At 33.5% G+C, this 22,757-nt stretch overlaps 2 protein-coding genes across 2 annotated transcripts in view; both read right to left on the bottom strand.

Annotated features, from left to right (window-relative positions):
* The window catches only part of LOC101966628 (phosphatidylinositol 3,4,5-trisphosphate 3-phosphatase TPTE2), a gene marked incomplete at its 5' end in the record, with an annotated part of 50,366 nt that extends 43,454 nt beyond the window's left edge, over positions 1-6,912 (bottom strand). The window contains 5 exons of the mRNA XM_040281567.2: positions 2,272-2,336; positions 3,051-3,114; positions 3,353-3,452; positions 5,291-5,404; positions 6,680-6,912. Coding sequence (XP_040137501.2) covers positions 2,272-2,336; positions 3,051-3,114; positions 3,353-3,452; positions 5,291-5,404; positions 6,680-6,912 — 576 coding nt within the window. The remainder of the gene's footprint in view (positions 1-2,271; positions 2,337-3,050; positions 3,115-3,352; positions 3,453-5,290; positions 5,405-6,679) is intronic.
* Positions 6,913-21,981: 15,069 nt separating this feature from the next.
* Positions 21,982-22,757, bottom strand: part of LOC144378425 (uncharacterized) — a 53,156-nt gene continuing 52,380 nt past the window's right edge. The window contains exon 8 of the mRNA XM_078052433.1: positions 21,982-22,657. Within this exon, the coding sequence (XP_077908559.1) occupies positions 22,600-22,657 (58 nt within the window). The 3' untranslated portion in view covers positions 21,982-22,599. The remainder of the gene's footprint in view (positions 22,658-22,757) is intronic.

The following is a 22,757-nucleotide window of genomic DNA, read 5'->3' as shown; positions in this document are numbered from 1 at the left end:
GTTTTGCAGGATGTAATGTGACTGTCAAGCAGTATATAATTATATGCTTTCTGTGTGCACATGCTTGCATTTTAATTATAGTGTTCTATAAAGCAATAAATCTTAATGTTTTCATTGTTTTAAAAAAACAGCCATCAGTTTATAAAATAATATGAGATGAATCTGACAGAATTTATTTTGAAGATTAAAAGCCAGTTACAAAAGACCTACTATATGATTCCACTTACATGAAATTCAAGGAACAGTAAAATTAATCTGTGATAAGTCAAAATAGTAATTGTTTCTGGTGTTTTGAAGTATTGTCTGGAAAGGGGCAAGAAATTTTCAATACCTTTATAGGGGTGTTGGCTACATGCATGTATACTTATACATAATTTCATCAAGTACACAGTTAATGCAATTTACAGTATACTTCAATAAACATAAAATTTTATATGCATATGTATAATTATGTATATAGTCATGTGCCACATAATGACCAACAGTGGTCTCATAAGCTTATGTTCCCTAGTGTCCCTGTAACTGTTTTAGTTTATTTAAGTACTATATTTCACTGGGTTTTTTTTTCAGTCTAAAAATTAGTTTATGGGCTGGATTGTGGCTCCATGGTAGAGCACTCACCTAGCATGCATGAGGCACTGAGTTCGATCCTCAGCACCACATAAAAATAAAATAGAGGTATTGTGTCCACCTAGAACTAAAAAAATGAATAAATAATTAAATATTTTAAAAATAAACAATAAAATTAGTTTACAGCCTTTCATTGCATAATTACCACATGGTATAATTCTGTTCATCGTATTCACATATGGATGCACATTTGTCTTCTTATGCACTGGGACTTGAACCTAGAAATTATCCTCAGTATACTTCCAAAAGTTGACTTGGGTGGTTTTTTTGGGGTGCTATAGTACTAATGGTAAACACATTTTTTTTTTTTATGAGTAGCACTAAGGACTGCACACCAGATATGAAAATAAATGATGCTGGCACTGAATCTTCCAACACACAAGATTAAGTTTTGCAAGTCCATAGCTTAGAAAACCAAGGTAAATTTTCTCAAGGTAATATTTCAACTATAAAGCACAAATCAAAAACAACTAATGGTTAGCTTTTTTTTTTTCCCAGACCAGGAAAATGAAAGCTAAACTCTTATGAAGAAATGATATGTGTTAACTTGGACTGTTTGGTTTTAACATATATTCATGAGTATTTCATACATTCTAATCTTGCATCAAAGAGAGTTTAAATAATTTTTAAGTAATATTAATCATCATGATTAAAAAAATCTTAATATTTTTTGCAAATATTTGGCAAATCTGCAATGATTATGTGGTGAAATAGGGTGTATCTATGATGCTCACACAATGATGTGATCACTCAATACAACATATCTTATTAAAAGACACATGATTGCATTTGTATATAGGCATACATACATACTGATATATAATTACATTTTTATTGGGGTAAAATAAATGTAATAATACACACATAAATGCTAACTTCTTAATGTCTTTCAGCTGGAATTTCTTCAATAGCAAACAGCCCTATATGTTTGAAATTAATTTAGTCATCCACAGAGCCCAAAATGTTATTCCTCCATTTAATTTACAATAGCAATCTAAAAGCATACATTTTAGTTACAGCTTTCCCTTTCTTCTCCCGATAAACAATGAAAAATGACCATAATTCTTTGCAATTTCTCCTATTTTACTCCTTGAATACAGACTGGTTTTGTAGTTTGCTTCGGACAATAGAATGAAGTAGATGCCACATTATACTAGTATAGAATCTGGGTCATAAGAAGCTTTGCATTCTTTTGCTTGCTGTCCCTTGGACCTTTGCTTCTGCCACCATGTAAACAAGATCGACCTAGTCTGCCTTGGGAAGAGACACTATGTAGAACCATCTAGCCAGGCATTTTAGACTAGCCAGTACTCTGATGACCCAAAAGCTATCCACAGATGCATGAGCAAGTCCAGATGAGATAGCCAGTTCTGTCCCTGATTATCAGAACCACCCAGTTAAGCCCAATCCAAATTCACAAACCACATGTCATAAGTGAAATAAAAGGTGTTGTTATAAGCCAGTATGTTTGAATGGTTTGTAAATAATAAAATCAAATTGATATCAACCCATTATGATTTTTTTTTTACCTGAAAGAGCAAACTTTTAGAAAAGTATTACCATCTCTGGGTCAGTATCAAGTTTATGACTTCACTGTCCATATTCACCGAGAAGTGAATATTTGTATATTAACATCCTTACCTGAATTGGATTCCTATAGAAAGACTGCTTTCCAGAAGATGGAAATGACATGGCAATAATACGCTCTGGAAGTCAAAGTAATCACTACTATGAATGTCATTATAGATGTGAAACAATATACAAAAATCTAATCTACATTTAATCAGACTCCCTTTTCACAGAAAAGAACTTTCAAGATAGAGAAAAAAAGCTAACACATTCTCAGTGTACAATATTTTATATTATATTTATGTAATTTATTTAGTCATTTAATAAATTTAGATAATATATTTAGTTATTCAAAAAAATTATTATTGAACTGACTGTATGCCATATGCCACAGATTTGTATTGACATCAGTCTAGAGCTTCCCCTGTAGTTGGAATTTATTTCTTGAACACCAAAGAAAAACCAGGAAGTCTGGGATCCAGTGATGATAGAAACTCCAGGTGCTTTCTATCCATCTTGACTCAGAAAACCTGAGACCTACAAAACAGTGACCTCATTCTTTTGGGTTCAAGGAAAAAAAGGAGTCTCTCTGGGACTTTTGGAACCCAGGATGACTATCACAACTCAATAAATTCTAAATCAAACTCAAATAGAGTCAGCTGAAAATCCATTCCACCAAGTAGACCTGATTTGAAATGAATGAATTTTTCCATTACCAGGGAATGTGTCTTCATGGGTAAAGGATAATTTAAAAGAAAATACTTCAACAAGGCAAAACCAAAAGAAAATATTATTACTCATAAGAACAATTAGAAATTAATATAAATAAATCAACAGTTAAAGTCACAAACCAGTAATGTAAGTGAGGTCCAGGTCAAATCCATCCTTTGTGTATCTCCTTCTGTTTCCTGAAACCTGGGAGTTTAAAGTAATTTTACAATGTGTAAGATATAAATCAACATAAAAATAAAACATTATGTAAATATCTATAACCCTTATATTTTCATAAACACAAAAGAAGTGTGTGTGTGTGTGTGTGTGTGTGTATGTGTGTGGTACTGAGGATTGAACCTAGGGCCTTGCACGTGCTAGGCAAATACTCTACCACTGAGCTACTTCCCCAGCCCAAAATAAACATGTTTTGCTTACTCACCAGCCTTCTGGTCAGCTTTTCAAGTTGTCTTTTTTGGTAAGCCAAATGAAACATTCTGATCAGAGTGATAAGTCGCAGAGATCGAAATAAAATGGTGAATCTGAATAAATTTATAGATAAAATTTAAAGATCCATTTTTGTTTCAGAAACAGAAGATTTTGTCAATATGGATTAAGTTTAACATTTTTTTTAAGTGGTACTGGGGATCAAACCCAGGGCCTCACACATGCTCATCAAGCACTCTACTACTGAGCATACTCCTCCAGCCTTGTATTGTTTAGAGCAGTGGTTCTTTGCCAGGAGTAATTTTGCCTCAACTCACCTTGCCACCCATCTAGAGGATATTTGACAATGTCTGGAAATACTTCTGGTTGTCATAACGGTTGGGTGTATATATTGGTGGGGTGTTACATCTAGTGAATAGAGGAATGCTGCTTAATACCCTACCCTGAATAAAACTGCCCTTTCCTCTAAACAAAGAATTATTTGCCTAAAATGTTAATAATGCTAAGGTTGAAAAATTCTGGTCTAGAGGAAGTAATAATATTCTTAGAATTTTTGGATTTCTTTTATGGTTTAAGACCAGCATGTTGGGGCTGGGGTTGTGGCTCAGTGATAGAGCACTTACCTAGCATGTATGAGGCACTGGGTTCAGTTCTCAGCACTGCTTATAAATAAATAAAAAATAAAGGTCCATTCATAACTAAAAATATATTTTTTTAAAAATCAGTATGTTTTTCATTTTCCCCCATGAAAACAAACTAAGGATTCTTGTTCACCTATGTTACTACTCCCTTCAGTAACAGAGGTTCACTACAGCCTGTATATGCTCATCAGGCAGGCTTCAGGCTGAGAGACTTCTCAAGTGCATTGGGTGGTGTTTCTCCTATCACTGGAAATACCATAGCAGAGAGCTGCTGACTAGTAGTGTCTAATTTAAACATAAACAAACATCACCTAGAAAAGCTTGTTAGACCCCAGGTTGCAGGTTCCAGAATAACTAATTTGGTGGGTTTAGGGTTAGACATGAGGTGTTTTTCTTGCATTTCTAGCAAGCTCTCACATGATGCTGAGGTTGCATTTGGAGGATCATATTGACTCTGATTATTTTCAAACTCCAAAGTCTATTATATAACACATTAGTTGGGTTCTGAATTGAAGCCATGAGAAGCTAGGTTACCAAAAGATGGTAGCTATTTGATTAATGAATAAGCCAAGAAACCCCTTCAATGTCTACATCCTTATAGACATTTACTCTTCTTCATTGCCACAGTGAAAGAGAGGGGTGGGGGTGGGAAGAGGAAGGAGAGGGAGGAGGAAGAGAGGAAGGGAGGGAGAGAAAGAACTATTATTCACACACATTTACTTTCCTAATCTCTCATGGTTCTAACTTTGCCTCACCTTTCTTCATTTCTACTACAAGTATACTTCAAAACTCTTCCTCTGTGTTGTATCTGTGTCACCTCCTGTTTTCCTGTTCAATGTGCTATGTTTTGGAGAATATGATTAGAGTCACTCAAATTTTCATATGCTTAAATCAATATACTCTATGTTGTAGGAAAAATTCAGGTAGATATATAGAACTTCATGTGTAAGGAATTTATGGCTGAAGCACAAATGGAATTTAGAGGGAATTTTAAAATGTGGTGAAGTTAAAGTAAGCACAAGAGGCCAAGTCCCCACTCTCTTTGAGTGCTCCATCTTCTTTTTTCACCAAAAAGTATTTAGTGTATATACCTTTCACTGGCCTCCATCTTTTATAGTTTCAAAGTATGTGGAAATCTATCTTAACATTTCATTTTCAAGCAGCTTATTTGGCACAAAAGCAGAACACTCAAAGTTAAAAAAGATGATACAAAATTAAAGCCATTGAAATGTAAAAAAATAAAAGAATGAAAGAAATGAAAAACTTCTAGAGGTAAGTCACATGTTTCATACCTGGAGACATTGCTGTGAAAGTCAAAAAGCATGTACAAGAGGTCAAATGCCAAAGTCACCCCAATAATGACAGAATCGAAGACATTAAATACATCAGAAAAATAATGTTGTTTCCTGCAATATAAAATAAAATGTTTATTCTCCCCAAGAAGGGATAGGAATATTTTAAGAGCACAAGTTTTTGACTTATCTTCAGTATGAATTCTACTTCAATGGTTTATTTAAAATGCATTGTCTACACTAGAACAAGGGAAATATTAATAGAAAGTTTTCAAGCAGTTTAGACACACACACACACACACACACAGAGAAAAAGCAACAATATGGCAACTTAAGCTTAGTAAATAAGAGATATAAGCAAACTATTAAACAAGAGGCAAGCTTTGTTTTCTCCTAGGCAGATGGGATGCTGGGCAGTTGGACGGTGGAAACTGAATATCTCACAGCCTCAGAGGATTTGGGACAATGACGAGTATATGAGAGGAGCTTGTGAGAAGAAGAAACTTTCACTATTTTGAATTCATTGTCTGGCCATGAATCCCAAAGGCCTTACATGGCCTCTGGTTGACTACTACATTTTCTTCTTCAACAATGGCTCCTTTAAACCTCAGCATTGGTCCTCCAGGGAAAGCTTCTGATTTTGAGGCACCCTCTTTCAGGTTCTGAGTAACCTGGCACTGAGCAAATGTCTTTAGATCAAAGGCATGAGGATTAAAAAAAATCATCAGGAAAGGAGACAAACTGCCAGAGTTGCTCTGGAAAAAGTGAGTCTGGGGAACTTTCTTCATGACTTCCACGACAGTCCAGCCCCAAACCTTGGCTTACCCCTACCTTCTCAGCAAAAACAGAAGAAAAGAAAAAAGAAAAACAACAACTGCTGTGTTGTCCCTGCCAATGAGATGAGTATGCCTCAGATCTCCTCTACACCTTAACAAAAGTTGTCATTTTAGCTGATGCAGGGATTATTCATGATCTATTATTTTGTATTTAACATACTATAAACTCTTGTTTGGAATTCAATTCTTAATGAAAGTATTAATATTTATACTTTACATGCACATTCCTCTTCTTAATGTACATGAAGACATATCATGTACATCATGTACATGTGCCTGGTCTCTTTTAAAAATGCCTTTAAATTTTATCTTTTGAAGGGACCATCTAGAATATATTGTTGGAGACTGTAGTGACAATTGCAATAATAACATTATTAAAGCCCCATCTATGATAAACTAGGTTTAGATTGTTGTTTCTCTGTGAACTATGCCTTTTAGGAGAATTATTTTGATAAAGAGAAGCACATTTAGTTGGGTTAACCTGATAATTATTTTCGAATGCTTCTTATAACAGTACAAAATAGCTTTAAGTTTAAAAAAAAATCAAACTTACCCTACTACATATATTTGAAGAAGAATATCCATGACGAAAAATAAAGCAATAGATAAAGAACTTATACGACATGCCAAAGAAACACGCATATGGCGCTCAGTCAAAATTATGTCATTAACAACAAGAAACACATCCACAAAGATCAGCAAAATTCCAAATATTCTAAAACAAATAAAGATAATAAAGATAATGGGGATTTGCCTCCATAAATAGACAACATCAAAGCTAATGATTAGATAACAAAATGTTAATATGTAGGATTAAACTGTTCATTGGGAGAAAGAACTGTATTGCCTTAGAATCTTAAAAAAAAAAAATCACTCATTTTTACCCAATAAGAACAGTTGTTTGTGAATAAAATTCCCATCAAATCACTGTAATGTATGTTATCATATTCTCCTACAACAGATACATCAGACTAACCCAAGATAGAACTGGAACTGTGTGTGTAAACTCTTCTTAAATTTTGAAAATTTCAATCATTTCTCATCATAAATAAAACATTAATCTGAAAAAATTTTAAAGAATTTAGTAATAAAACCCAAGTGAAGGCAAGACTAATGTAAGACTATTTTCTTTTCCCCATCTTTTTTTATTAGTGCATTATAATTATAAATAATAGTGGGATTCATTTTTACATATTCACCCATGCATGTGATATGATAATATAATTCGATCAATACTATTCCCCAGCATTTCCCCTTTCCCAACCCTCTGCCCTTACTGTGTCCCTTTCCTCTCCTGGTCTCCTCTCCATTTTCATGAGACCACCTCCCACTCCCTCCCCTACCACACTTTCTTTTCCTTTTTCTTCTCTAGTTTCCACATAAGAGAGAAAACATGTGACTCTAAGCTTGAGTTTGGCTTATTTTGCTTAAATTAATGTTTTCAAAATCCAACCATTTTCCTGCAAATAACATAATTTCATTCTTATTTATGACTGAATAAAACTCCATTGTGGGGCCGGGGGGTTGTGGCTCAATGCTCGCCTAAGCTTGTGCAAGGTACTGGGTTTGATCCTCAGCACCCCACATAAAAATAAAATATTGTATTCACCTAAAACTAAAAAATAAATATTAGAAAAAACTCCATTGTGTATATATACCACATTTGCTTTTTCTGTACCTTGGCTGATGGACACCTAGTCTGGTTGTGTATTTTGGCTATTATGCATTTCCTGCTATAAACATGGGAATGCATATATTGCTATAGTAATGATGACTTAATTCTATAAGACCATTTTGACCAGTAAGATTTTTTTAATTAGTGAAATTTTCAACAAATACATTATTACACATTCATGGGCACTCCTAGAACAGTGATGGGCACATGAGAAGGAATTCAAATCCATAAGTATTTTCACAAATGAACTCTTAAGTGCTTTTTTCTTATATATTTTAAAAACATTCCCTGATATTTGACTATATTTTTTGCATGAAACTATTATTAATTTAAAAGGAAGCAATCACATTGGTGTATATTTGAATCATAGTAGTAAATCTTCTTCTTACATAGAGAAGAAACCTAAGTAAAATATTTCCAGAATTAAGAAGTAATTCTGGATGCATAAGGTATTTAATAAAATACTTTACCTATAATTACAGAATTTTAAAATGCATGCTTCATTATTTTTACTTTTATTAGTAGGAAAAAAAATGAATCTGCCACTAGTTAGACTTAGGCAAATGTCATTGTTTTGGGGAAAAACATTTTTTAAAAGCTTTATTTATACATAGTAGTTGGGTTCATCACTATATGCTCATTCACACATAGAAATTGATTTCAGTTCATAATCCCTCCTTTTCCCTCCCCCTTTTATTTGGAAATATTAGTGTCCAACTGAAACCAAAATTAAAAAAAAAATTAGATTATATTCAAAATGTGGGTATACAGGCTATTTAGCAACATTTTGAGAGTAGAAATGCTTTTTTTTTTTTTTAATACTAGGTATTTAACCCAGGGGCAATTTACCACCAAGCTACATTTCCAGTCCTTTTTATTTTTTATTTTGAGACAGGGTCTTACTAAATTGCTTAGGCCCTTGCTAAGTTGCTGAAGCTGGACTTGGACTTTTGATTTTCTAGTGTTGGCCTTCCGAGCCGCTGGGATTACAGGCATGTGTGCCTGGGAAATATGCTTTTTATTTTGTTCTATTTTGCTTCCAATTAAAAATGTTGATATTAAATGTCATAATCATTTCCTTTTCTAAAGTCTCACATACCTGAATGGAAAGGATGATACAATTAAATCCACAATATGCTTAATCTTGTCTCTATAAAAATTAAAAAAAAATTAATAAAATTTCCTCTAACATATATTATGAACTTAACAAAAACCCAAGGCCTTTTATAAGGCCTTGAATTTAACAGGAAAAAAAATTCAGAAGTTGTATAACAAATTGCTTTTTACTAATAACTAAAATTTTTACATTTATACTTCATGAGATTTTTACCTTCCTATTTCAAATATACATGAATAAAATGCTGAACTTTGAATATTTGATACCATTTCCCTTGCACATGAAGTTCCAACTCCAACATTATGGTAAAATTAATAGTAATTAATTAATATTATCATTGAAAATTTATGGTAATATTAAATTTGGGGTCATCAACTAAAGAAATATCACATGGAGATGGAAGAGAATGATAAAAGAGAACTATATTCCAGCCCTAGCCCTTTGGTTAACAAACTGCAGGATATTGGGCAAGTCATCAAACCTTGTCCAGACCTCCATTTCCATAGCAATGCAACAAGGATTTCAGGGATGGACACAGATTCTCCTATCCTCTATATTCACTTTTTGAAACTAGACACTCATTATGTTTAGTTTCAAGAAGTGAATATAGAGGATAAACATTAATGGGAGGTTTACTTGGGGTTGCAAATGCACTTTGGAGGTATCTTAGTAAAACATATTTCAAAAAAAAAAATACACTCCAAAGATGAGGTTCTTTCTATTAATCAAAGGAAGGAGAGCCTGTTTGATGGTGCTTCCACTAATGCCACATTTTACCCTACTGCTAGAGACAAAGTAGCCATCAGGAACAATTTCTTGACCTGCTAAAGCTTTTAACATAGGATCCAAATTCCACCCCAAGTAGAGTAAGTCCCAAGAGAGCGTTCATATCCTGTGCCCAAGACAGGAGAATGGAGAGAATAAATTCTGAGTAGAACTGAGGCATGGCCCATCATCCATGGATGAATGCTGTTAGATTAACTTGAAATATAGGGATAATTATTATAATCTTCCAAGGTTCAACTGTATCTACCACCTCCACTCTGGTTTGGAGAGCTAAGGATGATGTGGATGGGGAACCACATGGCTAAAAGATAAATTCTCCCCCAAGGCTACCATTCTCTTACTATAAGCCTCTTTTGATCCCACACAGTCTATTGCATCTCTTGTAGCAATGAAATGCTATAATAAATCTAAACTTGCCTGACAAAATTGACCATATGGAACCATACCTCACAGGATCATGAAGACACAAGGGGATGAGTTGGGGTCACTTTAGTTCCTCCAATCTCTTTCAGTGTCCCCCAAAACTATTCTAAATATATATATATATATATATATATATATATATATATATATATATATATATATAATTTAGCTTTGCAGTTCTTGTTAAAAAGATTGTGTTATACGGGGTAAAGTTGGGAGTTCATAACCCGCTTGAATCAAACTGTGAAATATGATGTATTAAGAACTGTGTAATGTTTTGAACGACCAACAATAATAAAAAAAAAGATTGTGTTATGTAAATGTAGCTTCAAACAGTTAGTGCAGATTGCAGGGTAAGGACCATGAGTCAATAAGCCTGAATCTGGGAAAAGTACTGCTCATATCTGAGGAACGGACAGATACTTCAACATGCAGCAACTCAAAGCAGGACAGCCGTGTACCTTTCTTAAAAACAATTATTCAAAGCAATGTTCAAGTCAACAGCAATGAAGCAAAATAAAGATGTAGGAATAAGAAAGATGCTTCATAAAAGTGGTAAACAAAATCAAACTCAAAACATAAATAATAAAAATGTAGTAAGGAAATATAGCAGGTAGAAATGCAAATAAATTATCTTAAAAGCAAAGACAACAAAATTCTCAATAACAAAAGAAATAGAAACAAATCAACTGTAGTATGGATTTGCAGGTTTTCTCATCAGTTTAGGGATTAAGGCTTGGAAGAAGACAGAAGTGAAATTAGATTGCACTTTTTTGTTTTTCTGAAGTACAAGTTCAAGATGTTAATGGAGAAGCAAAACTACTATTATGTTTTCTAAACATTTAGATACAAATGCTTATGGGTCTATAACTTTCACATCAGTAAAAACATCAACAGAGTAAAAACAAATCAATTAACTAGCAAAATTCAAAGAAAAATATAAAGAAAGTATTTTTAATATAGAAAAAATAAGATGATAAAAATAAAATCAAATATGCTAATAGTTACAAGTACACATTATTCTCAGGTTAAATATTGACAGTACTTCTAGATAAGTTTAAAAACTAAATGTGAAAAAAATACTAAATATACTTTGTGCTATATGTGAGACAAAACTAAATTTAAATGATAGTTTGAAAATAAAAAGACTGACAAAGATATGAGATGCTAAATCTTAAAACACTAAAAGTCACAATATTAATATCAAAGGAATTCAAAGCAAAAATATTAACTATGATGAAGATATGTGGTTATCAATAGACATAGAACCTATAAGACACAAATAAGACTGTATTAGGGGCTGGTCCTGTCTCTCCCGGTTGGATGCTATATCTTGGGTACAGATGCTGGAGGAAAGGACGTGGCCGTGACCCAAAGCACTAACTGCACTGGGATGATTCTATGGTCTTCCTGCTTTCATTTGGAAGACTCTGGCTTTTTATCCCAATCTATCCGCAACACACAAGGCCAACATTACTAGATTATAGTATAAACTGAAGTTGAATTTAGTAGAATCAGGCTTTAACCTGGGAGAAAAGTAGATTACTACGCTTTTATATCTCAAGATGAAATTTCTGGGCAGATGTTTTATTTAAATGCATGAAATAAATCTACAACATAGACATTTTGGTGGATATAGTTAAAATCTTGGAGTACAGAACAACTTCATACATTTTTAAGTGTGAAACTAATGCATAGCTGGGCCTAGTAGTGGCACATGTCTATAATCCCAGGGGCTCAGGAGGCTGAGGCAGGAGGATCATGAGTTGAAAGCCACCCTCAGCAAAAGCGAGGTGCTAAGCAACTCAGTGAGACCCTGTCTCTAAATAAAATACAAAACAGGGATGGGGATATGGCTCAGTGGCCAAGTGCTCCTGAGTTTAATCCTTGGTACGCCTAAAAAATATTTTTTAAAATAATAATGGCATATATCCCAAATAAGAATATAGATGTATTCAATTGTTTGAAGATTATAATTTCCAGGATGCAAACGTGAAGAAGTTAAAAATATATCATCTCAAAATATGCTGAATTAATATGTTGATTAGTTCAAGCTGAAATTACTCAAGGAAGTGTAACTTCAGAAAAAGTCATTTGACCTTTTGCTATGTGCAAAAAGTCATAAAGATTTTTTTTAGGAGGAATGTTGTTATGATTTGTATCTGGAATGTCCTCCCAAAGCTTGTGTGTTAAAGGCTTGATCCCTAGTGTAGCAAAGTCCAGAGGCAGGGTTTTGGGGAAGTGATTATATCACTAGGATTCTGACCTCATCAATGAATTAATCCATTGACATATGAATAGACTACTATGAGGTGGTAGAAACTACATGGAGGCATAATTGGAGGAAGTATCTTGTCCCTGTCCCCTTTCCTCCAACTCCACCCTTTGTCTCTACTTCTCACCTGCCTTGAGTCAAACAGCTTCCTCTGCCACTCCTTGCCCCCATGATGTTCATCCTCATCTCAGGCCCAAAGCAATGGATTCAGTCCACCATGGAGTGAAACCTCTGAAAGAGTGAGCCAAAATACCTCCAAGTTGCTTATGTCAGGTATATTGGTCACAATTATGAAAAACTGAATAACTCATATGTTCTTCCCATATCAAGGCTGGATCATGAGACTGGTAATAAGGACTGCAATGAACCAAATAATTTCTGAAGTAACCTAATCTTCCACTAACTTCTGTATCCTCATATGTCTCTTAGTTACATCCCTGAATTGACTACCTTACCTCAGTGATCTCTTTGTCCTGTTATTCCTTCAAAAATGCATTGACTTTTGTAGAAAACATAAAGGCATCATGCTTTGGTCACTTCTTCAGACTTCACTCTCTTGTGAAGATCCCCATGTTCATGTAAACTTTCATGGTTTTCTCTAGCTAATCAGTTTTTGTATCTAGCCAAAGAACCCATATAAGAACTAAGGGAGGCAGAGAGGATCTCTCCCTCCCCCTTACAAAGCAATTTTTTAAAAACTCTGGCAATATTTATAAATAGAAAGAAGTGGGAAAATAGCAGAGAAATGAGAACAGATTAACCACATCTGTCTAGGCACATCCATTGCTCTTCCGTATGCTGTGCATCACCTCTAGCAGTTTGACATATTCTAGCTCCAAGACAGTGGGAAGCTAAGGATTTTCTCAGAGACTGTATCTCTGCGTTGCTTCTCGCCTCGTTTTTGTGGACCCACATTTAAACATTTTTTAATTTTTTAAAAATTTATTCTTACTAGTCCTACATAAAATAAAAAGGATTAACATATCAAATAAAGAACTTTTCAATCCAATGACAGATACACTCAGATTTTAAATGAAGAAATGTACTTTGAAAAGAATGAATTTCTATTTTTCTATTATAAACTTGTTATGTTGTTTTTTTAAAGCAGAAAACCTATAAAACTTTATAGAGTTTTTAAAGCACTTTCATGAATATTATTTTACTTTTTTCACCAATTTCATATAATAATAGTAGGTAAATAACACAGATAGCATTATTACTAGTTTATATTTGAATAATCTAAAGTTTAAAGAGGTTTAGTGACTTGCTGAATGTCAAGTGAATATGAGATAACAAAGACAAACTTTTGATTCCTGTTCTTTTCCCAAATCTAAGACTAAAACCCTAGTATGACACAACAGTGTTTCTTATAAGGACTACTGAAAAGGTCTCCTATATCTATGCAATGAGCTTTTGTAGTTTACAAAAAAGAATACTTTATGTTGTTCTGAGTATGGTAAGAAGGAAATGCTTGCTTTGCTCAATCCTTCCAAACTTTGCCGCATCCCTGAACAGCCCATTACACAAAATGAATAGGTAACAAGCAGACATAAAATTTAATAAAGGGCAGTATGAACTCGTCATTGATTGTTCATGATGTAAAAAGTTACAGGAAATGGAAATTCCAAGTAATTTAATTATTTTCATTCATTAGTTGGCATTTTGTTTTCTGTGTAATCTTTGTCTAGACACCAACAAATTGCAACAGTGACTAGTTAATTTTTAGTTTCCTCTTTGGCAGTAGATATTCTCTTTCCAACATGATCATAAACTGATGAATAGTTAAATAACTGGCCAAGAGAGCAGCAGAAGAAAAATCTCCTTAACATTTCTTCAGTTCTGGTACAAGTGATTTTAAGAATGTATTGTTTTGTGGGCTGGGGATATAGCTCAGTTGGTAGAGTGCTTGCCTTGCATGCACAAGGCCCTGGATTTGATCCTCAGCACCAAAAAAAAAAAAAAAAAAAAAAAAAAAAAAAAAAGGAAAAAAAGAGAATGTATTGTTTTGTTACAGTAAGTACAAATAAAAATGCAATCAAATCAGTGCAACAGAAAGTACTCCAGGTAACATTACTCAGAAACATAAAATTAATAAAATTCCAATAAGCATGAAGGGGATTTATTCAGCAAAACAGGTTGGAACAGGTTCCCTTTCAATCAGTCCCATTTATACTTAGACAAAATCTATAAAACTAGGAATCAGAAGATATCCAGGAAAAATGAGAAAGAACCACTACGAAGGAATAAATAACCTGTTATTTATTCAATTCTGTTATTTAATTCTGTTAAAAAAGAAACTTTGAAATAAAATTACTGTCTATAAAGGATGTAGTCAATTTTGAAACTACAAAAAATGTTTATTTTTGAGTAGATGGAAATCATTTTTTTCAAACATGGTTCCTGTCTGTAAATTCAGTTGGAGTACCCTTCCTCCCAAACATTTTTATATCTTTTCATAGTTTTCCTTTTTGTATCAGTACAAACCTTGTTTTCCCAAAGGTAAGAGACATACCGATGACTCCCTCCCTTCCACCAAACTTCAAACTAACTTACTGATATGTGTTGGAATAGTCACAAAAGTCATCATCATCATCTTCATCATCAAACATGGGGTGATTGTCTAACAAACTTCAACCACCAACAAATGCAAAAATACATCATTACAGATTTGCAACATGGAATAGTGAAAAAATTATTTAAACAACAAAAATTTCCTAAATTTAAAAAATATAACTCAAAAAAACTTTTATAATCATAGCCCAGAAAACTCTTATTTTTCCCGTGGGTACTTACAAGACTGAATTTTGTAAATTTATCTCTTCTCTGTTAGCCTCTGTGTCACTCTGTCTCTGCCTCTCTTTATATACACACATATATATGTTCTTTATATTTCATATATATCTCCTTTATATCATTTTATATTATATAAATATGTATATACAAATATCAAGATTCTTCAATGACAACATCATTGAAAGTTGAGATATATCAAAAACCTATCAAAGTAGTCAAAGATTACCAGTATCATTTTATTCAAGTAAGTGTTAAGTATTAAAAATATTGAAGAGCCAAGTGACTTCATAGACTTAACTTATTTTTTTTTGGTTGAAATACACACAATTGTTCTACAATTTATTATCTTTTTGAACTCTAAAAACTTATATGTCAACTTGGTATTTGGAAATTGGCATCAGTTTTACCTAAAATTAAGCCTCATGTGAGGTAGAGACAATTTTGGTCCTCACAAAACAGCCTAGTGAATCAAGTTTAAAGTGAAGTTTTTATATCTCATCAACAAGGTGTACCAGCACTTTAGGGTAAATTTATTTCAAAATTCAACTTGACATTTTGTAGGTACTCATAAATCTTTCCCTTTCTAGTTTCCCGATTCTCAAATCCCTCTACCACCCTGTATTTTACAAATTATGGGCTTTTTTTTTTCCTCCATTGGATATCAGGTTTCAAGTAACAGGACTGAGATAAGGACTCCATTTGGAGTGATAGTGGGTTTGGGTTTGGAGCACCAGTCTCACATGGTGGCAGAGCTCTGGAGGGTGAGGAATAGATTGAGGATTTATTAAGTGTTCTTTTTTTTTGCTGCCACTTCTCTCTGCCTGCTGCTACCTCCTCCTTGTTCTATATGAAATTATTACTTCTCTTGACCTCTCTAGAAGAGTGTCATACATAAATTCTCATATTTTCTTAAAGCTTTTGTCAGCTGCTAAGGATGACTAACAGATTAGGAGTAAGAAGCATTTTTCTTACAACAACTAACATACATTTTTCTTACGTACAACTAACGCACCAAAGTATCTATAGACACTACATCAAGAAGACTTTAGAAAACAGTAAAGACATTCTATATTGTCACTGATGCTCCTGAAAATGAACTTTCCAAATGTCAATTTCTTTGTATGTGTATGTTTTCATGTGTGTGTTTATTTTGATCTCACCTTTCATTAGTGATTATCTCCTGACTTTTTGTTGATGATTGAGATGATACACTTCTAAAGGTTAAAAAAAAAAGTATAGTGAGACACCATATGATTTTCTGGACTCAATTTTTGGTGCAGATTAGCTACAATTACTCTTTAATTTACAAAAATATGATGACCACCTTTTCAGTACTGGAGATAGAACCAGGGTTTCATGCATGATAGGCAAGCACTCTGCCACTGTGCTATATCCTCATTCCAAATGCCCATATATGTTGACTTTTAAAAATTCAATTTAAATATTTCTAATCTGGCTTTTGAAGGAGAAGCAAGAATTTTCCCTATGTTTTCTAAAGGTAATGAATCAATCCAAGTTATAAAGACCATAAATGACAGATAATGGTAAATAATCTAGTACAATTGAACTGACACTCTTGAGCATTTCTGTGTGAAGGAGAAGAGATGAGAAGATATAATAGTAAGTTAAAGCAAAAAATAAATATTTTTTAATAGGTTCAGATAGACTGATCAGGTGTTTTGGGTGTTCTCTTCAATTAATTCTGAAAACTCTGAGATAGATGTTATGATATTAATTTTATAGACACCCCCCCCAGAAGTATAGAGAAGCTACATATTTTGTTTAGTACAATATAATTTTAAACGACTGACTCATGTTTCAAGGATAAATCTCTTACTCTGAAGCCTGAACATTTTTAAGTATGTAATGATGCCAACTCTATTTATACAGGTCAGATAAATACTTCTAGGTAACGGTTCTTTTTAAGCAAAAGATGGTTTAAGATAGGAATTTCTTTTTAAACTAAACATTAAGGCAAGAAAATATTTAGATTCATTGTTTTCAGTTGGGGAATTAAACACAATAGATTAAAAAATTATTAAAAAAGCAAAACAACAACATAGTATGAGCCACACGTAGAAACATGGTTTCAAACATAAATTCATGATAGGCAATGTCTGGTTTGATCATAAGAACATTCTATTCTTTAAACACAGGATAAAACACTCTCCTGAAATGTGTTTTATTGTACAGAGAAATTACATGTTTCAATTGATATATTCAATTGGTTATTGTCTTAGGTATTCTTTTCAATTAATGACATAAATTTTCATGATGATTACTCAATGACATGGCAGCTCCTGGGCTAAAGCATATACTTGTAAATCAAGTAGAATGTAATATGTAAAATATTCAATTAAAAAGTTTAAAATTTAAATATGTCAAAATAGTTAATATCACAAAATTCAAAAATAGCTCTTTATTACAGAACCTAACCCCAATGTGTAAGAGATTTTATAGTTGAATTTATTTCAAGATTTAACTGCTCTCTCTCTAGTTTTTATTAACTCGTGTTAATTGTAGGGATTTGTGTGATTTTTCCATACATGCATATAGTGTGCATTGATGATGTCAATTGTCCTTTTTCTACCCTTGCCCTCCCCCTGCAGCACCCTTCCCAATACCTAGTAATCAATATTCTAGTTTAAGGTTGACCTTTTTTTTTTAGTGTCCACATACAAGAGGGAATATGTGATACTAGCCTTTCTATGTCTCTCTTTTTTTTTTCTTAACATGATGTCATCCAGTTCCATACATTTTACTGCAAATGACAGAACTTCATTTGTCTATATGACTTAATAATAGTCCAGTGTGTATCATGCTTTCTTTATCCAATCATCTGTTGGGGTGCACATGCTGATTCCATATCTTAGATATTGTTTATAGTGCAGTAATAAGGAGAAGAATAAACATGAGCACATGTGTACCTCATTATGTAGGTTGTCTCTTTTTTTAATATTTTATTTTAGTTGTAGTTGCACACAATACCTTTATTTTACTTTTATGTGGTATTAAGGATCGAACCCAGGGCCTCGCACGTGCTAGACAAGTGCTCTACTGCTGAGCCACAACCCCAGCCCCTGTAGGTTGTGTCTTTACTCTATTGTTTCCTTTGTTGTGCAAAAGCTTTTTATTTTAATATAATCTCATTTGTCAATTTTTTGCTATTGTTAAGTTTTTTTTGTTGACTTCATTTCCTTTAGATACAGACCCCAGAATGTTATAGCTGGATCATATGGTAGTACTGTTTTAGTTTTTTGAGAAACTTTCATACTGTTTTCCATAGTGACTGTACTAATTGACATCAACTGTGTATGAGAATTCCCTTTTCTCAAATACTGGTGAAAGATATTGGCCAAATTATATTATTATATTGTGTGCATGTGTGAATAGTTAATAACAAATTCCATCATTATGTACAATTACAACGAACAACAAAAAAAGAGAATTCCCCTTTCTTCACATTCTTATCAACAATTTCTAACTTTTTCTTTTTGATAATAGCCATTCTAACTGGAATGAGATTATTTCATTATTGTTTTGATTTTCACTTCTCTGATGGCTAATGATATTGAGCATTTTTCATGTATTTATTGGTGATCTATAATTTTTGTTTGGAAAGGTATCTATTCAGATTATTTGCCTATTTTTAAATTGGATTACTTATTATTAGTTTTATTGAGTGATTTATATATTCTGAAGGTTAACTCCTTTGTCAGATAAATAGCTGGTAAATACTTTTTCATATTGTGTAGGTTATTACTTCACTCTGTTGATGTTTTCCATACTGTACAAAAGCATTTTAAGTTGATAAATCCAGTTTTTCTTTTGTTTCTTGTGCTTTGGGAGTCCCATCCAGAAATTCATTGCCTGCACCAATATCTTGAGTATTTTCCCTAAGAGTTTGAGGGTTTCATGTTTTACATTAAGATCTTTGATCCATGTTGAGTTTATTTTTGTACAGGGTGTGCAACAGGGGTCAAGCTTCCAGTCTTCTGCTGTGGTCATCCAGTTTTCCCAGCACCATTTGGTGTAGAGGTTGTCCTTTTCCAAATCATGTTTTAGCACTGTTGTTGAACATCAGTTACCTGTCGATGTGTAGGTTTATTTCTGAGTTGTCCATTCTGTTCCATTGATCTATATGTCTGTTTTTATACTATGCTATTTTGGTTACTTTGGCTCTGCAGTGTATTTTGAAATCAAATATTGTAATAACTCCAGCTTTACTTTTTTTCCTCTTAAGTTTGCTTTGTCAATGCAGAGGTTTTTGTTTGTTACTTTGTTTGTACTGGGAATTGAACCCAGGGGCACTTAATCAGCAAGTCACATCCCCAAGCCTTTTTAATATTTTATTTAGAGACAGGGTCTCTCTAAGTTTCTTAAGGCTAAGTTGCAGAGTCTGGCTTTGCACTTGTGATCCTCCTACCTTAACATCCAGAGTTGCTGGGATTACAGGCATGCACCACTGTGCCTGGCTCAATTCAGGGTCTTTTATACTTCCATATGAATTTTGGGATTTTTTTCTTTGTTAAGAATGTCATTTATATATTATGGGGATTGCATTTAACAAGATTGAATTTTAGTTTTTAGGTACCCCTTACTTGGCTCATCTCATTTTATGATTCTCAAGTATATCTACCATCTTTGAATATTCACAAATTATGCCTGTCTTTCTTGCCCCTCAAACATGGTCCAGTAATTAGGAATCTGAGGCAAGGTCTCCACTGAAAGTGATGATGGGTATGCATTTGGAGCACCATGCCAGCCTTACATGATGGCAGAGCTCTGGACAGTGAAGAATATAGTGAGGGTTTATTAGCTTCTGTCTTTCTGCAGAGGGCTGTCTACTCCCTGCCTGCAGTTACTTTCTTACTTCCAAATGGATAACTTGGCCTTTTCTAACAAAGTGTCATATACAGATATTCTGGTACTGATCTAAGGATGTTGGCTGCTAATAACTAATGATGAGACTAGGAATAAGAAGTCTCCCTCTTTGACCTACTCCTTTCTTTCATAAACCAAAACACCAAGAATATTCTATCAGCAGCTTAGCATGACAAGACATTAGAGAGAGAGAGTATGAAAGGAACCCTGCATTCTTATGCACAGGCTTGACGGTGTATCTCTCAAATCACAATCCCTGTGTAGGTTATGTGTGTGTACAGGCAAATATCTATGGATTTGCATGCGCGCACACACACACACACACACACACACACACACATATGAATTCATTTCTATCTTACTAGGTGTTGGTGAATCTACCTGAGGATGCTCTTTTCATTCAGATGCTTTAAAGCTAAAAGATTTTTTTTTTTAAAAAGTACATAGTAGTCTACGGCCATACCACCCTGAACGCACCCGATCTCGTCTAAAAAGTACATAGTAAGATACTATGTGACTTCCTATAATTACTGTTTTATTTCAAATTAGTTACAATCAAAATTCAGTTTAAAAAACAGTTGACCCCTGGGGGCTGGGACTGTAACTTAATAGCAAAGTGCCTGCCTAGCATGCAAAAGGCCCAAGCACTGTAAAACAAACAAAGATGTAAATCACTTATTTGATATCTATTAAGTCATATTTCCCACAAATGATGCTTTATGTATTTAATAAATATTTTAGTATTATTAAAAAAGGTAATGATTCAAGATTTAAGTAGAGTTGTTTAATACTGAACCTGAACCAATGCACAAAACCCTTTTAAGTTAAAATTTATTTCAAGTTCAATGTTAGTACATAGGAACCCATCCTTCTTATCCCATTTAACGTTCTGTTGCCTAAGTCCTTCCTTCACCGCCTTCCTTTCACACATCATGGTTGTCTTTACAGTTTCTCAGAGAAGGTATAATAGCTACAGGTTGAGTCAGAGCTCTTTAATAATGATATTGTTTTTGGTTTGGGGGACACCTCCTTAAGCTGGTAGTAGATGTCTGGAGGGTAAAGGACACATGTAAGGTCCATTATCTTATTCTTTTCTGCTGAAGTTTCCTCCATTCCTTATCCATGGCTACCTCCTCATTGTTTCAAAATAGGATTCTCTCTTCTCTTCACTCAATATGATAAAGTTCATACACAGGAAATAATCCTGAGGGTTTTCTTTTGTCTGGTGGTTACTTAGGGTGTCAAACTCAAACACACCAGGAGGAAAAAAACATGTATGTACCTTTTAACCCAAAATGATCCAAAAGAATAGAAAGGTGCCTACATATTCTAGAAAGAGACCATTCTGAAACAGTGTCAATGACATAGTATTGCTATACTCCTATGAACTTCTAAATCTCAAGGTTTCTCTTTTGCTAAGTGCATGTGTATATGGGTACATATGTTGATGTATAGATGTAAGTGTGTGCATATATAAATAATATATATTTATATCCTTCTATCTGTAACTTCTTATTGATATATGTTTTTTAATATATATCTCACGGTTGATTGGTAGTTCCATCATGTTCTGTTGCAAGATCACACGGGGAAACTCTATAGATTTAAAATTACATATAGTCAGATGCCATTTGACTTCCTAGATTTAACTTTCTAGTTCAATTTAGCAATAATTACTTATAAATTCTAAACTGGTTGACCCTTTATTTGTAGGTAAATCAGTTACTTGGAAACTTCTATATGCTTTTTTTTTTCCAGAAATGACTATTCTTATGTCTGTAATAAATATCTTAAGTGTATGAAAAAGTTTAATGACTCAAGATTTAAATTCAGTTCTTTATTATTGACTCAAATCATAATGTGAAAGTATTTGATGACTTAATTTCAAATTGAACTGTGGTTTCTAGCTTCAAATCCTTCTTACTAAATTCTTAGTTCCCTCTATTGACTCCTTATTTTCATCATTATAAATGTCTTCCCTCAACACAGAGTCAAGATGCTATATGTAGAAGCAGGGGCTCCTTGAACATAATGATGGGTGTGGGTTTGGGGTGCCAGCCTCACATGGTAGCAGAGGTCTGGAGGGTGAGGAACAGTCTTTTGACTTCATTCTTCTCTGCTGAAAGCTCCTGCCGATTATTGCCTCTTCCTGGCTCCAAATAGGATTTTCTCCTCAATTTTCTAACTCTAGCAATAGAATATCATACACAATAAGTAGAGTCTCAGTAATAGAGGCTCATGCATATTAACTAATGGTGACAAACACCAAGAGCAAGAAGTTTCCCTCCAGGAATTGTTCTTCCCTTTCATACCTTAATTCCACAGACAAAGAATATTCCACACAAAGGTTTACCATGATAAAAATTTAAAAACAACATCAGGAAACTATATTCTCATGGGTGTTCCTAGGACTGAATATCCAAAACAAAAATATCATTATACGTAGAATGTGTGAATACATATACACATATATATGCATATATATTTTTAAACACATATATACATATATTAAATTATATCTTACGTCGCATTGGAGACTTCACGCCAGGAAACTGACTTCATTTTACTAGGAAGAGTTCTAAAAAATTAAAAAGGAAAATAGCAAGAAACAATATGACTGCCTTGGCTTAATTTTTGGTTCAAATTAGGTAAAAATATAATTTATAAAGTGAAATTTA

This window comes from Ictidomys tridecemlineatus, chromosome 6 (assembly GCF_052094955.1).
Source record: "Ictidomys tridecemlineatus isolate mIctTri1 chromosome 6, mIctTri1.hap1, whole genome shotgun sequence".
Lineage (NCBI taxonomy): Eukaryota > Metazoa > Chordata > Mammalia > Rodentia > Sciuridae > Ictidomys > Ictidomys tridecemlineatus.
This window is presented reverse-complemented; position numbering and strand designations above follow the sequence as displayed.